The following is a 13677-nucleotide window of genomic DNA, read 5'->3' on the forward strand; positions in this document are numbered from 1 at the left end:
ATTGTGCTCTCAAATGGAGAAAGACTCCTTTTTCAAGTTTAACCAGACAGCATGCTTTATAATGCAAAACTATATTACCCCCTATACTGCAGTGTGACATCACCATCTTCGCTGACCATTCCCACGTAAATAAAATTCTCTACTTGACACTCTTAGAACACAAGCTCTAGAACTACACCTAGGTACCTTTCAGAGTATCACTCAAAATGTTTTATTTGTTCAATCAAGAAAGTTAGCTTCCATCTTTTGAAGTTTGCCAACTCCATCCATCAGACCAAGGGGTATGTTTGATTAAAAACAGACCAAAGCAGGCAAACCCTCCAAGTGGCAGAAATCCAACCCAGCCAGGGAAGATAAAGACAGATGCAAGGAAAGGACCTAGCCTAGATGTAATAATCCTCTTTGGTGATCACTTATCTGTAGGAACTAATAGTTTTTTAAGTTTTCCTGGAACTGCTCTTTTCTTCTCACCAGAGACAACTTCCACATTCAATAAAATGGTGGCTGGGAGATAAACACATAGAACACCTCACAGGGTTTCAGCGAGCAAATATCCAATAAATTACAAGCTGTACTGATAGTTATTCCCATCTCAAGCTTCTGTGAATTAGAAACTAGTAGGAAAACCTGAGATTACCAAAAATTAGCTCATTTTTCTTACCTCCCAGTACCACAATTCACCTTTCCTAAAACCATATGATTGGCATAGAGTGAAATATTAGTCACTTAGTCATGCCCAGCTCTGAGACCCCCATGGACTGTAGCCTGCCAGGCTTCTCTGTCCATGAAATGATCTGGGCAATTATACTGGAATGGGTAGCCATTCCCTTCTCCAGGGGATCTTCCCCATCTAGGGATTGAACTGGGGTCTCCAGTGTTGCAGGTAGATTCTTTACCAACTAAGCCACCAGGGAAGCCCATAATGCTTGGCAGTTAGGTGCTCGTGATTCTTCAAATGATGCTAGGAAATACCCTAACCAGACACAACCCCACTGTATTTATGCTAAAACTGGAGCAAGAAGGTATAGACAAAAAGTATCTTCAAGACAGTCTATTTTGATAGATGCACAGAACTGAGGCAGCGGCTCTTCCTCGTACCCTGCCCCCCCTACTCACCCTTGTTAAATAATCCAAGGCTCACTTCTGGGTCCTTCTGTGCCTATCATTCTAAAGACAATGAGGTACTAGTGGGACCACTGAGGTATTCTTTGAATTCCAGCAGAACTATACATTTTTGGGCTTCTCTGGTAACTCAAATGGTAAATAATCCGTCTACAAGGCAGGAGGATTTGGGTTCAATTACTGGATTGGGAAGATCCCCTGAAGAAGGGAATGGCTGCTACCCACTCAGGTATTCTTGCCTGGAGAATTTCATGGACAGAGAAGCCTGGTGGGCAACAGCCGATGGGGTCACAAAGTCAGACACGACTGAGTGACTAAGCACACACATACAGATGGTGAAAGGCATCAAAAAGCTTTACTTGCTGACCTACAAAATAAAGCCACGACTTAATTTTCCACATGTCATGAAGTGAAAGCTAACCTCCTGGTCCCTCAAACCCTTCATTTTCCTAGACCTATCCCTTGGAAAATAAGTCAAGCTAGAGGTAGTGACTGGGCGGTTTGAATGGTAGTACTAAGGGGTGGATAAGGATTGTTTTGCAAGCATGGAAAAGTCCCACATTTCAAAACTGCTAGTAGGTACATGGTTTTATAACAACGGTCTGATTAAGTGAAGGAAGTCTTTAATGGAGTAAGGCTGCCTGCCTGGGTTCTTCCACATAATCCCTCTCTTTCCTTTGGCACCTATCAATTCTCTCTATGATAAAGAAAGTAATGGCAGTGATGTTCAGCCAGAACTGAATGTCAGACTCTACCCACTCCCTTTCTCTTCTAGGGACAAATAAAGAACCCAGACACAAGTCTAAGTAAGAATTCTCTCAAAGCACACATTTCCTAAGTTGAAAAACCATTTATTTCACCGGAAAGAAAAAAGTGATTCAACTCTATGTGTCCACCCGCTACAAGCCTTTGGGTCAAAAAGACTCAGGAGCGGTGACACTCTCACAACACCCACTGGAAGCAGGAGGTGGGGCGACAGCACAACCCCCACCCGTTTCTGCACACAATGAGGCCTGCTGGGAGAAAAGAACATAATGGGGAGCTACAGAGGTACTGAAGGACAGAAAGAAATGGGAAACGGGCAGGAGAGAGGAGAGGAAGAGGTGGTCTGAACTTTTCAAGATAAATTTTAAGGTCCACGTTTCCTGAGGGACTGAACGCACAGAGCCGTCCCGGAGATGGGGTACCACGAAGGGTGTATTCTCATGCACAACCGCAGCTTGGAATTTCAGCCCACACACATCCCACCTGAAAGAGAGCAAAATACAGGGGCTTTACAGCAAAGCTCACAAGGGCGTTTCCACTTAACCCTTCAAAGAACATCCATAAAGTATGGTAACTTGACACTCTTTTTAAATCTACTTGTATCCATCCACAGTATCACAATAATCTCTCAAAGTGAAAAAGGGCCTGAAGGCCAGAGTAACTGGGAAGGTCAAGTAACCCCAGATTGGGCTCTTTTCTCTCAATTAATTGGCAAATTTTCTTTCATGACAGTAGTAAGACATTGCATTTCTCTTGATGTTAATATATCAGCATTCCTCAAAGAAGGTAATTTCCACATTTACAAACTGTCATTGAAGGGCAGGAAAAAGAAAAAGGTTCCAATTAGCTCTCTGGAAAAAAAATATGTTTGAATCTTGGGGCTGCAAGTTAAAAACCATTTAAAGTCTAGGAAAAAGTAACATCAATTTGAGTAAGTTGTAAGACCTGAGGGCATCCAACTCTGCCTAGGGAATAAAAGAATGTACTGGAGAGCATGTGTAAGCTAAACATCAAGTCTCTCAAGTTTCTTTTCCACTAGTTTTATTTCCTATCCCAAAACCCTGGGCAAGTCACATATCTTCTGCCCTAATGGGAAAAGGTGGCAGTACCACCCATCCTGTTACCTCAGGATCATGGATTAGTGGGAATGTCTGGGCCACAATGAGAGCTACTCAAGACAAAGGGTATTGTGAAACACCCCTAAATACAACAGCAATCTCATACACCTAGAGCCCAAAGCTGGCAAGCGTCAGAAGAGAATACAGTCAAGTAGAGCCAAATGGATCATGAGGCTCAAACTGTATAGGAAAAAGCCAGAGGACTCAAGGTACAGCTGGTGGTTCAAGAGTGTTAATTGCCCAAACCTGGTGGGAAGATGAAGGGAGTGATCTGCTTAAGGCAAAGCTCCCAACCTTGGATTTCAACATTACTGAAGAGTAGAACTGGCAGGGTGCATACATTATTTACATTATTATGTACCTTAAAGAGACGGAGAGGATGTCAAATCTAACACTGTGGGGACAGTGGGGGGAAAAAAAACTAGACAAAGTAAACAGGCTCTCAGAGAACAGATTCAAAGATAAAGCAATGGAGTGGGCATCCTATTCAGCTCAGAGAATGAATGTGAACTGAGGAGAGAAGTTGAATTTGAGTCTATGCCCCAGACTCCGTGTTGAAATTAACTTCATAAATTGAAAGATCTTTTTCTCCTCCTCTCTACCCCAACTTACCATCAAGTAAGTTTTTTCTCTAAAGCTCATAGGGGATTAACTTCAGAAATGTCAGAAACACACTGCTTCAAGATTAAGATGATACCATTGGGTAGTCTTCATAGTAACTGGAACTTGAGCAGTGATGACCAATTATAACTACAATTACAGATTTTAACTGTGCAGGTCCTAGCAGACCTTTCACATAGCATGAAGCAGAAGAGGAACCTGCAAACATTAATCATGTCACACACCTAGGAATTCCAACAAAGGCTCTGAGAAACGACACACCTGGGTCTGATGTCCGGGTTCCAGGTTCAGTTCAATTACAGCACACAGGTGTGACCCGAGATTCATCACGTCACACTGTTTGCTTTTCCAGACACAAATGGAATCAGGTTGACTCCTGGGACTAGGAGTCCTGGAAAAACAGCCATGGCGGCTAAAGATGTTTGTCTATTTCAGAAAAATTAAATAATTAGGACTTCTCCCTAATCCCCTGAACCATTAGCAATCTTACCCTAACCCTGCAAAAGCAAGCAAGCAGGGCAGCCTAATTGGAGCCTTTAGGCTGCAGGAGGGACGGCAAAACCAGAACCAGGGACACCCCACCGCTCTCACCTCAAGCTTTAAAAGGCTGAATACCGCGCCCGATCCGCATACTGCTCCCGCTCATACCGGGCCATGTCGTACAGGGAATTCCGCGCAGCCGACGAACCTTGGGACAACTCACTCTCATGCCCGTAACCGTAGCCCTCTCCAACAGTAGGGACTGGGCCTGTAGCGCGACGCAGGGGGCTCCGATCCCGCCCGTAATATGAAGAGGAAGCTGCAGTAACAGCAGCAGCAGCTGCTGCAGCAGCAGCAGCAGCAGCTCCCGAGGTCGGCAACAGGTGTCTATCGTAGGGATCGAGAGAGGTGGAGGTGAGGTGACTGGCCATGGCTGTGTTCTGGACTTGTGGCAGCTGGGACAAGGTCTGCTCTGCGTAATTATATGCAGAGGCAGCTGCAGCAGCCACTGCCTCATAGGACCGGGCAGCACGGCAGCGCTTGTAGTAGGCATCGAGCGCTCCGTACGCGTTGTTGTAATACAATGAATCCCCGTAGCCCATGGTGTAAGGTGTACGCACTGCTCCGTATTGCTCATTATATTGCTCGGTAAAGTCTGCCACGCGGCCCGAACGATCTACTGGACACTCTTTGGACCAGTGCCCCTCTTTCCCGCACCGATAGCAGCCGCTCTGGTCTCCCATCCCGGGCGCAGTCCTAAGCCGGCTGGTGGACAACTGCACGTGCATTCTTTTGCCTTGAAGAAACAGACGCAAGAAGGGTTGCTATCACTCTTAGTCATAGCCCCAGCCCCTACCCCAGACACTGGTCATAGCTGGCTTTACCTAGACAACTCTAATGCAGGACTCACTGCCGTTTTAAAATGGTTTTTTAAAGGGCCAGTATAAATTCAGTATGATGACCTGACTTCAGGCAAAGATAAATGAAGAAATGTTTCCGCTCAAACATCAGTCTAATGCTTAAGAAAAACTACTCTCGTTCAAAAATAGGCATTTTATTTTTTGCCAAGTAACTACGGACACAAACTGCTCTGAACAGTGGCCCAATGTCAGAAGACACCACAATTAAGAGTGCTCTACAACATTCTGACACCTCCAATCTTCACTATTAAGACTCCTGACTTCATTAAGCAGGAAAATGCAAAGGTCAGTCCTCCGCATCACCCCAAAATCAAAGAGAATAGAGCAAGACACTGAAGTTACCACTGATAGTGATCCAGACTTGATCCATGGCTGAGTGCTGTAGGGAAGTTTCAAGATTTTGGGGAGGGGGGGGAACCTCACGAATGCGTGAAGAGGGGCAAAATACAAGTTGAAGGGCTGCTTTATCCTTAATTGGGTCCTTTAAATTGCTAGTTCTGATATTCATTATAACAAGAATTACTTAAAATCTTCAGTGACCTCTTGAAGTAGGGGGTCAAAGAAAACAGGGCAGGCAGTTCACAAGATGGCTGAATTTTCAAAAAGGGTATTATGAAAAATGTGGAAGAAAGGGGGAAGGATGAGAAAAGTGGGGAATGAGTACTTATGTTAGTGGATCAAACTGTTCATTTCAGCAAGATTAAAGTACTTTTCCTCAAGAAACCCAAGATCCCAACAACATGTACTTAACACTATTTTTTTGCTGAAAATTAGAACTTGTATTCTGGAAATGGAAAAATATTACTTTTGAAAATCTAACAGAAGAAACATTTCTTAGAAAGTTTAAGTTTTAAACCTTCTCACAGAAGCAGTGTCCACCTAACATGATCTACCATTTTAACAGTAAGCAAAATTCCAGCAAAACCTTTCCAATACAATTGGTTATCATGCCCCCAAGCATGCAGATGGCAAAGAACAGTGGCCCCATGCTTAAAAATGCTTAATCAGGGGGGTAAACAGAGAGGTCGGGTCATCTATGCACCTAACATTACAGAAGGTGGTACAATTTCACCTACAAAGTTCAAGGTAAATTCTTAAAGACTAGAAAAGGGACAGGGGATGGAAGGATCAAACTATCAAAAAAATGTTCTGGTTCAAACAAACTTTCTGGTAGGTGCAGATTGCCAGTTAAGAGATAGGATATGCAATTAAGTACTTTTAAGTGCTAACCCACGTTCCTTGCATTTGCCCAAGTGGCCACTTTGGCACCTAACAAAACCAGAGATAACAAGAGCAATTAAGGAACCAATCATGTACCTTCAAGGCATGAAGGTCACTAATAAATGTCCTGATCTAAAGATTCGTCAGGAAAAAAAAAAAAAATCCGCAAAAGTAACTAAGCATCAAAGAGCCTACAGTTCAGAAGCCAAGAGTCATGGTCCAAGGATTTATCCTGTGTTAGCTCACACTGTCCTTCCCTTACATGTGGTAGCAAGGAGACACCACCACCTCTTCTGTAACTTGGTTAAAGTGTAGAAGAGTATTAAAACCTCCACAAGAGCAGCCTTTGCGCCCAATTACACTGTTGACACAGGGTAATTCTCAACTTACCAATTAAAAAAGGAAAATGAGACCTGAGAGACCTGTGACATTTGTCCTTAATAATGCACAGTAATACCCATGACACAAGGCACCCATTAACTTAGGGGGAATGATGATCAGATTTCCAGATCTAAGAAAGTTCAATTTATATAAACATCAAAGATAGCCAAAATGATTCTTAAGAGGAGTGCTCAGGAAAAGCAGCAGCCACTACCTTGTTTGGCTGAAAAAGTGGAATACAGGTTAAAAATATAGCAAGGAGTTATGGGAATAACCTATAATTTAGAAGCAGCTACACCAAAGGGGAAAGGCTCATTACTGACTTCCATACTGGGAACCCAAAGCAGATGGAAGAAGACTAAGGTTAGCAACTCACCATGGTTACCATCCCCTTCATGACTGCCACTCTTGCCACAGAAGCTCAGATCATAAACCACCAAAATATATTCCAAATAAACTATCATCCATAGCATGCTGCCTTCCAGGCACACTATTACTCTAGTCAAGGCTCCAAGATACCACCCATCTAAGTGGTCTTTTCACCAAAATGTGAGAGCCCACTCCTCAAACCAGCAAAAGGCATCAACTTTATCGCCCCCTCCCTGATGACTTCCCCTCCCCTGCAAATCCCCATACGTTCTCCTCAGACACTCCTGAAACTATCCTTTAATCCCACAGTGCCCTCATCCTCCAAACTGAACCTCTGGTGCATGCATAATAAAAAAGCAGTAAGAGATAAAGCCCTTTAAACACACTAGCTCTCTCAAGACTTAACAATGAATTATATTTACTAAGAAGCTATGAGTTGGGATGAAGTTGGGAAGCTTAACTGGTATTTTGCTTCTGAACAGGTGGCTTAAGGCAGCTTTTGCCAGGTCCTTCATATGCAACATGGTGTGCTGAGGCAATAAATTTCAGAGTGAAATACCGTTCTGCGCTTTACTACTACCGTTACTACTACTGCTGCTACTGCTAAGTCGCTTCAGTCGTGTCCGACTGTGCAACCCCATAGACAGCAGCCCACCAGGCTCCCCCGTCTCTGGGATTCTCCAGGCAAGAACACTGGAGTGGGTTGCCATTTCCTTCACCAGTGCATGAAAGTGAAAAGTGAAAGTGAAGTCGCTCAGTCGTGTCCGACTCTTAGCAACCCCATGGACTGCAGCCCACCAGGCTCCTCCGTCCATGGGATTTTCCAGGCAAGAGTACTGGAGTGGGGTGCCATTGCCTTCTCCCTTCCTACTACTGCCAAAAAAAAAGAACAAATCTTCAGTGAAAAGATTTCTGCACTAATAGATAAAAATGCCTAGGGGTTCCAATCTAAAGCCAAGTGATTTTTCTCCCAAACTTGATTTGCCTGAGGTAAAGCCTCTAAATCCCATGCATTCTCCATTTAAGTTCATCATCCACTCTTAATCCTCACCATCCATCAGCCAACCAACAGCTGTCTCTACCCATGACCCCTCCCTTCTACTTATCCAATCTATTCTCTACACAAGCCTTGTGTTCAGCCCTCTTTCCCAAAAAGGATGGTTCACCTTGAAACTCTGTGTTGTCAAGGCCCCTGATGGCCTCCACTGCATCCTCAGCCCGCTCCATGTGTACAAAGGCATAATCTTTCACGATGTCACATTCGATGACTGGACCGTACTCCTCAAACTTGGCTCGGAGCTCTTTGTTGGTACAAGTAGGGCTGATATTGCCTACATGTAACTTTGTAGAGGTTTTGCTCTTATTCTTGCTGGCTTCCACGTTGATGTTCACCCCGTGCAGCTTGTAGTGGTGCAGGTTGCGGATGGCATCCTCGGCCGCCGTCTTGTCCTCTATGTGCACAAAGCCGTAGTTCTTAATGATGTCACATTCCAGCACCTTCCCATACTGCTCGAAGAGAGAGCGGATCTCCTGCTCTGTGGCCTCCCGGGGCAGGTTTCCGATGAACAGCTTCACCATCTCGGACACAGCCTGGGCGAAAAGAAACAAAATTTCTAACAAAAGATCTCAGGCCCGTATCAGCTTAAAAAAAAAAAAAAACCAATACCGCCATCTGCTTTCTGTCTGGCAAATATTTCCAGTTTTCTCTCACGTCCCACACGCACACTTCTACACAATTATCAAAGGGAATCGGGAATAAGAAGGCCCGCTACAGAACCAACAGATACAAGAAAGCATCTGTAATAAAAATCTTTGGTAGTCAAATACGGTTTGATAAGACTTGAATAATTTTAAACGGTAATGGAAATGAAAGTGAGAGCATAAATGTAGCCGAGAGGATAGTGGACTTTCTAACTACTATAAAGACAATCAGGGGGACTTCCTTGGTGGTCCAGTGGTTCGGACTCCACGCTTGAACTGCAGAGAGCTCGGGTTCAATTCCTGGCCGGGAACTAAGATCCACAAGACGTGCGGTAGAGCCGCCAAAATATTTTTTTAAAAGAAAACAAAGGTCTAACTGGATTGACTGTCTGAAACTATGCACTGTCTCTTCCTCTCGTAACCGAAGAATCAGCCACCATTTCCGGAAAGGTGGACCTTTTAAAAGTAGGTTTTAGGGTTTCCTTTAGAAGCAGTGAACCGCTGACTTAGGCCGGAGAGCCAGGCGTTCCAAGAGTACCTAAGTGTAGAACTGGGAACGCCTCTCTTGGGGGGCCGTCCTACGAATTCCTGGAGAATTGGAGAAATGCATGGTTGGAAAAGGGGGCTTGAACCTCATCGGCCTGACAACCAAGTCTCGGGGCCCAAGAGATCCTTAAAAGGTGGTTAATTCCTAAATCTAACCGAAGCGCGGTTACTCGATGGAAACCTCGAGGCAGTAGGCCGAGCCTAGTCGGGCAGAGGGCAGGGTGGGGAGAAAGTATATTCTCAGGGAAGGTTGTGGGGGAAGGGCTGCTTCAGGCTTACCGCGCAACGCCGAGCAGAGGTCGGCTCTCAGTGACGGATGCGGAGGCCACTACCCCACAAGAATACCCTTGAAGCCCAAGGAATGAGATTTAACAAGGCAAAAGAAACAGTGAAAAGGCTCGGAGTCTCTCACCCGCACGAAAAGCAGCAGATGCTCTTCCTCGCGGCGCGGACGCTTCTGACAAAACGCTAAAATGGCGACGGCCGCAGTAGTGACTCTGGGTAGAGAAGGGGAGGAGAACCTACCACCGGATTGGCCAGTCAACAAAATAAAAGGCAGGCGTTCCTGTAGATGCTCTTCCTGATTGGTTATCACGAACGCCAATTACCTGAGGCCGGGAAGAGGTGGAAACGTCAGTAACCTCGGAGCGTTTATGCGAAAGCCAATGAGCAACACCCTCCAAAAGCCGAGGTCATTGATTGGGTAGGAGGTCGGCATGAGGGCGGGCCTACCAACGTAAGCTTCGCAGGCGGGGTTCCGCCCGCCATTAGGCGGAGCGAGTTAGGACTCCGGTGTGGCGGTCGGTGTTTACCGTCATGGCGCCAACTTTTGTTAAGTCTCCACTTCTCGCCAATCCACGTGCGTTCCATTTTGCCTTCTACTCCGAATTTCTCCCTCTAAATTCCCAAACGCCACCCTTTAGCAGCTCGGATGCTGCGAAGGACGCTTACGCAGACCCAGAAGCCAGGTAAGAAAAACAGCGAAGCGTCCCATCTGAAGAAACCAACCTCCTCCTTCGGCCGAGTCCACAGTGGCGCCCTGGGAGTCCCAGAGCTACCCTCCAATTGAAACTGCTCTCAAAACGGTTAATGGGCTCAGCTTCAATTAGGCTATAAAGGTCCCCGAATTCGACTCGGTTGAGGGTTCCCTCAAGAAACCACCCTCCTGGGATTCAAGATGAGGAAAAGGTTTCTCTGTGGAGGTTGAGAAAACACCCCCACCCTGCCCTGAGAAAAAAACTAGAGCAGCAAAGTTTTTTGTTTTATTTTATTGGGCGCCATCAGTCAGAGATGTTAGGTTTAAACTAGAACCGACCTTAAAGGGAATAAAGAACCTAATAAATCACAACCAGCTAAATAAGCAAAAATACAATCCAAAACAAGAGTCCTCCAGGGCGTCCATTTGGCTTTTTAAAAAAATCATCCTTTGGTTTCTTCACATTAATCCCATATTATGAATATGACCCTTTTGCAGGCAGTTCTTGAAGAGGGAGTTTAAAGGGGAGAATGGAAGAACTTAAAAGCATGATAGAAGCAGTGGTTTGAGGAAAGGGATCCTCAGGAGTGGAGATAATACAAATAGAACACAGCACCGGTTCAAAGGAGCTCACCACCCCCACCCCCCGCCCAAAGGGGTGGGGATCATAGCGAGAAAAGCGAAGTCAAAGTAGAAACATTTTTAAAACCTGACGACTCCGAAATAAATGGTGGTCAAGAATTTACGCTAGGGTTCAGTTCGGTCATGTCCTACTCTGCGACCCCCATACGGACTGCAGGCTTACTCTAGGGTAGTAAAAGATAATCTAAAAAAATGTGAAAATGTTGTATTTACAAATGTGATCACTAATCGTGGTCCATTTTCATTGTGCATCCTGATGCTGACACTCCAGCTGTGAGTAAATTCAGGGCAAAGGATCAATGATGGAAAAAAAAACAACTGCGTGTTAGTCTGCTGCAAGTTGGAGGCAGTCACAACTCCATTTGGGCAGGGAAACACATCCGGTCTGGAAATCCTTTAAGCTCCTTTGTTTGATCTTCCAAAATTTTTGCCCTGAGTGGCCTTGGAGATAAACCTTTCAAAATACCAAAGCATATGAGGTCAACTTACTCTACCGGGAATCTCTCCCAAGTCCAAAGGTGAAAAACTGGGAATATAAATCTTCTCAGGATCACAGTTCAGGCCAGTTTGCAGACCACCAACCACACCCACTCCCTAATCTGATTTACCTTTTGAAAGCCCTCTAGATTGAGTTGTATTTGATTTTGCTCCAACTGAGCAAACCACATTAAATCATTTAATCAAATCCATCACATCATGGGTTTTAAATTAAAACCCATGGCAACTGGAAAAGCTTCAATTCACACTACCCAATCTGGTCCTTGCCAAAATCTCCAATCTCTTTAACAGTGCTCCTACCACCCCACACACACCCCACACCCCACCCCCACTAGGCTCCTGCACAGTAGCCTATGTCCCAAGCTCATTCAGGCTGAATGAAATGTTCTTTTTCTCCAGGTCCTAAGCTGGTCACCCCATCTAGACATCTGCCCACTCCAACCCTACATACACCTTGGAATTCTACCCCATGAACTCCACAGTAGTTTTCCAAATACTTACCACCACTTGAAATCCTACTTGTTCATTCATTTTCTCACTTCCTCCTACCCCCTGCCCCCAGCAAATACTCGTTCTACAAGGGCAAGGACATTTTCTTACTGCCTACTAATTTAGTTGCTAAGCCATGTCCGACTCTTGCAACCCCATGGTAGCCCGCCAGGCTCCTCTATCCATAGGATTTTCCAGGCAAGATTACTGAAGAAGGCTGTCATTCCCTTCTCCAGGGGATCTTGCAGACCCAGGGATCGAACCCAGGTCTCCTACTTTGCAGGCAGATTCTTTACCATCTGAGCCTAAATCTCATCAAAGGAAAATGAATTTTAGAAACAATGTGTGCCCTTCTGCACTAGGCATTTTGAGAGAATGGGTATGTGAGTATGCAGATTATTTCTCCTTCCTAATGTATTTATCCTGTGTTAAAACCGTACCTGGTACATGGCAAGCACTCAAGTATTTGTTAACAAATGGATAAATGAACGCATGAGTTAAATTCTTGATAACCAAGAGGAAAGAAATAACTTTGGATTTTTAGTCAACACCAGCTTGAAAACATGGACACTTAGTACTAACAAGCAGATGCTCAAAAGCCAGGGGGAAACATTCTCTGGGAGTGTTCAGAGGGAGCCACGAGGCCTCCAACACCACTGCCAACTACACCCTCTAGTTTCAGTTCAGTCGCGTCTGACTCTGCGACCCCATGAACTGCAGCACGCCAGGCCTCCCAGTTCATCACCAACTCCCAGAGTTTACTCAAACTCACGTCCATTCAGTCGGTGATGCCCTCTAAGCCTCCCATTAATGTCTGGGGAGGTCCTCTATCTTCATGGTTCCCAACCTTTTTGGCACCAGGAACCAGTTTCATGGAAGACAGTTTTTCCACAGACCACAGCTTGGAGGTGGATTTGGATTCAGGATGATTCAAGTGCGGTACACTCACTGTGCACTTTTTTTTTTTTTCACTTTTTTCTATCATTACATCAGCTCCACTTCAGATCATCAGACATTATTAGATCCTGGAGGTTGGGGACCTCTGCCTTACCCCATACCTTTCTTCTCCATACCTAGAAGAATCTGATCCCCAGCATACAACAGTGTTGTCTGAAACCAGAGGTGACCAAAACTGGTACGGTCCAGTGGCCTACATCACACAGGTACCACGTGCTACAGAAGTTTCCTTCCTTCACTGTTACTCACATGCTGCACTCACACCCATATCCAAAGTCCTTTCCTCAGCTGTGTGCTTTCAGTAGGCCATCCCAACCTCCCCAAAATGTTCTAACTCCTTATTTCTGAGATGGCTAGCAGTGACTATATATGAGGCCCTATACCTGATACATGCTATTTGCTCCTTCCAACAGTAGTATTACAAGCAAAATCCTGGATGGCTCAAAATGGCTGATTCAATTCCTTGATCCACTACTTTTCAGCCTTGTGAAGTTACTTAACCTACACTCTCAATTTCCCAGTTAATCAAAGGTTTATAAGTACCTAATACATTTGAGTTGCAATAAAGTTATGTTCGGTAGATGTGAGCTATTATCCCCATTTTATAGATGAAAATACTGAGGTAGAATTCCTGACATGTCCAAGACCACACGGATACATGGCAGAACCAAGATTCAAACTCAGAAAGTCTTTTTTTTTTTTTAATATTTATTTGGCTGTGTCAAGTTGCATGGGCCCTCTAGTTGGGGCACGCAGGCTTAGTTGTCCCACAACATGTGGGATTTTACCTTCCCAACTATCAATCAAACCCACGTCCCCTGCATTTCAAGGCAGACTCTTAACTACTGGACCACCAGTGAAGTCCCAGGAA

At 44.9% G+C, this 13677-nt stretch overlaps 1 protein-coding gene across 7 annotated transcripts; it reads right to left on the reverse strand.

Annotated features, from left to right (window-relative positions):
• Positions 1–1952: 1952 nt before the first annotated feature.
• On the reverse strand, positions 1953–9815 carry LOC129652281 (RNA-binding protein 4). Of its 7 annotated transcripts, none has more exons than XR_008714514.1 (5): positions 9657–9815; positions 8164–8587; positions 4824–4902; positions 3888–4052; positions 1953–2370 (listed from the first exon to the last, which is right to left on the reverse strand). XR_008714514.1 is itself a non-coding variant. In XM_055580720.1 (5 exons), the coding sequence occupies exons 2-5, from the start codon at positions 8573–8575 to the stop codon at positions 2326–2328; spliced, it is 666 nt and encodes a 221-aa protein (XP_055436695.1). In that variant the 5' UTR covers positions 8576–8587; positions 9657–9815; the 3' UTR covers positions 1953–2325. The 7 variants fall into 7 exon arrangements, 6 of the variants coding, with proteins under 6 accessions (XP_055436695.1, XP_055436693.1, XP_055436694.1 ...); XM_055580720.1 differs by having other exon boundaries at positions 3888–4017; XM_055580718.1 differs by lacking the exon at positions 3888–4052 and adding an exon at positions 4218–4493.
• Positions 9816–13677: the final 3862 nt, after the last annotated feature.

This window comes from Bubalus kerabau, chromosome 5, assembly GCF_029407905.1.
Source record: "Bubalus kerabau isolate K-KA32 ecotype Philippines breed swamp buffalo chromosome 5, PCC_UOA_SB_1v2, whole genome shotgun sequence".
In the NCBI taxonomy this organism is placed as follows: Eukaryota; Metazoa; Chordata; class Mammalia; order Artiodactyla; family Bovidae; genus Bubalus; species Bubalus kerabau.

Excerpts from the sequence above, each read along its gene's own strand:
- LOC129652281 (XM_055580715.1), bottom strand. The coding sequence starts at position 8,575 with ATGGTGAAGCTGTTCATCGGAAACCTGCCCCGGGAGGCCACAGAGCAG. Across the intron at positions 4,903-8,163 it reads TGACAACACAGAGTTTCAAG|GCAAAAGAATGCACGTGCAG; the intron begins GTGAACCATCCT and ends TGTTTCTTCAAG.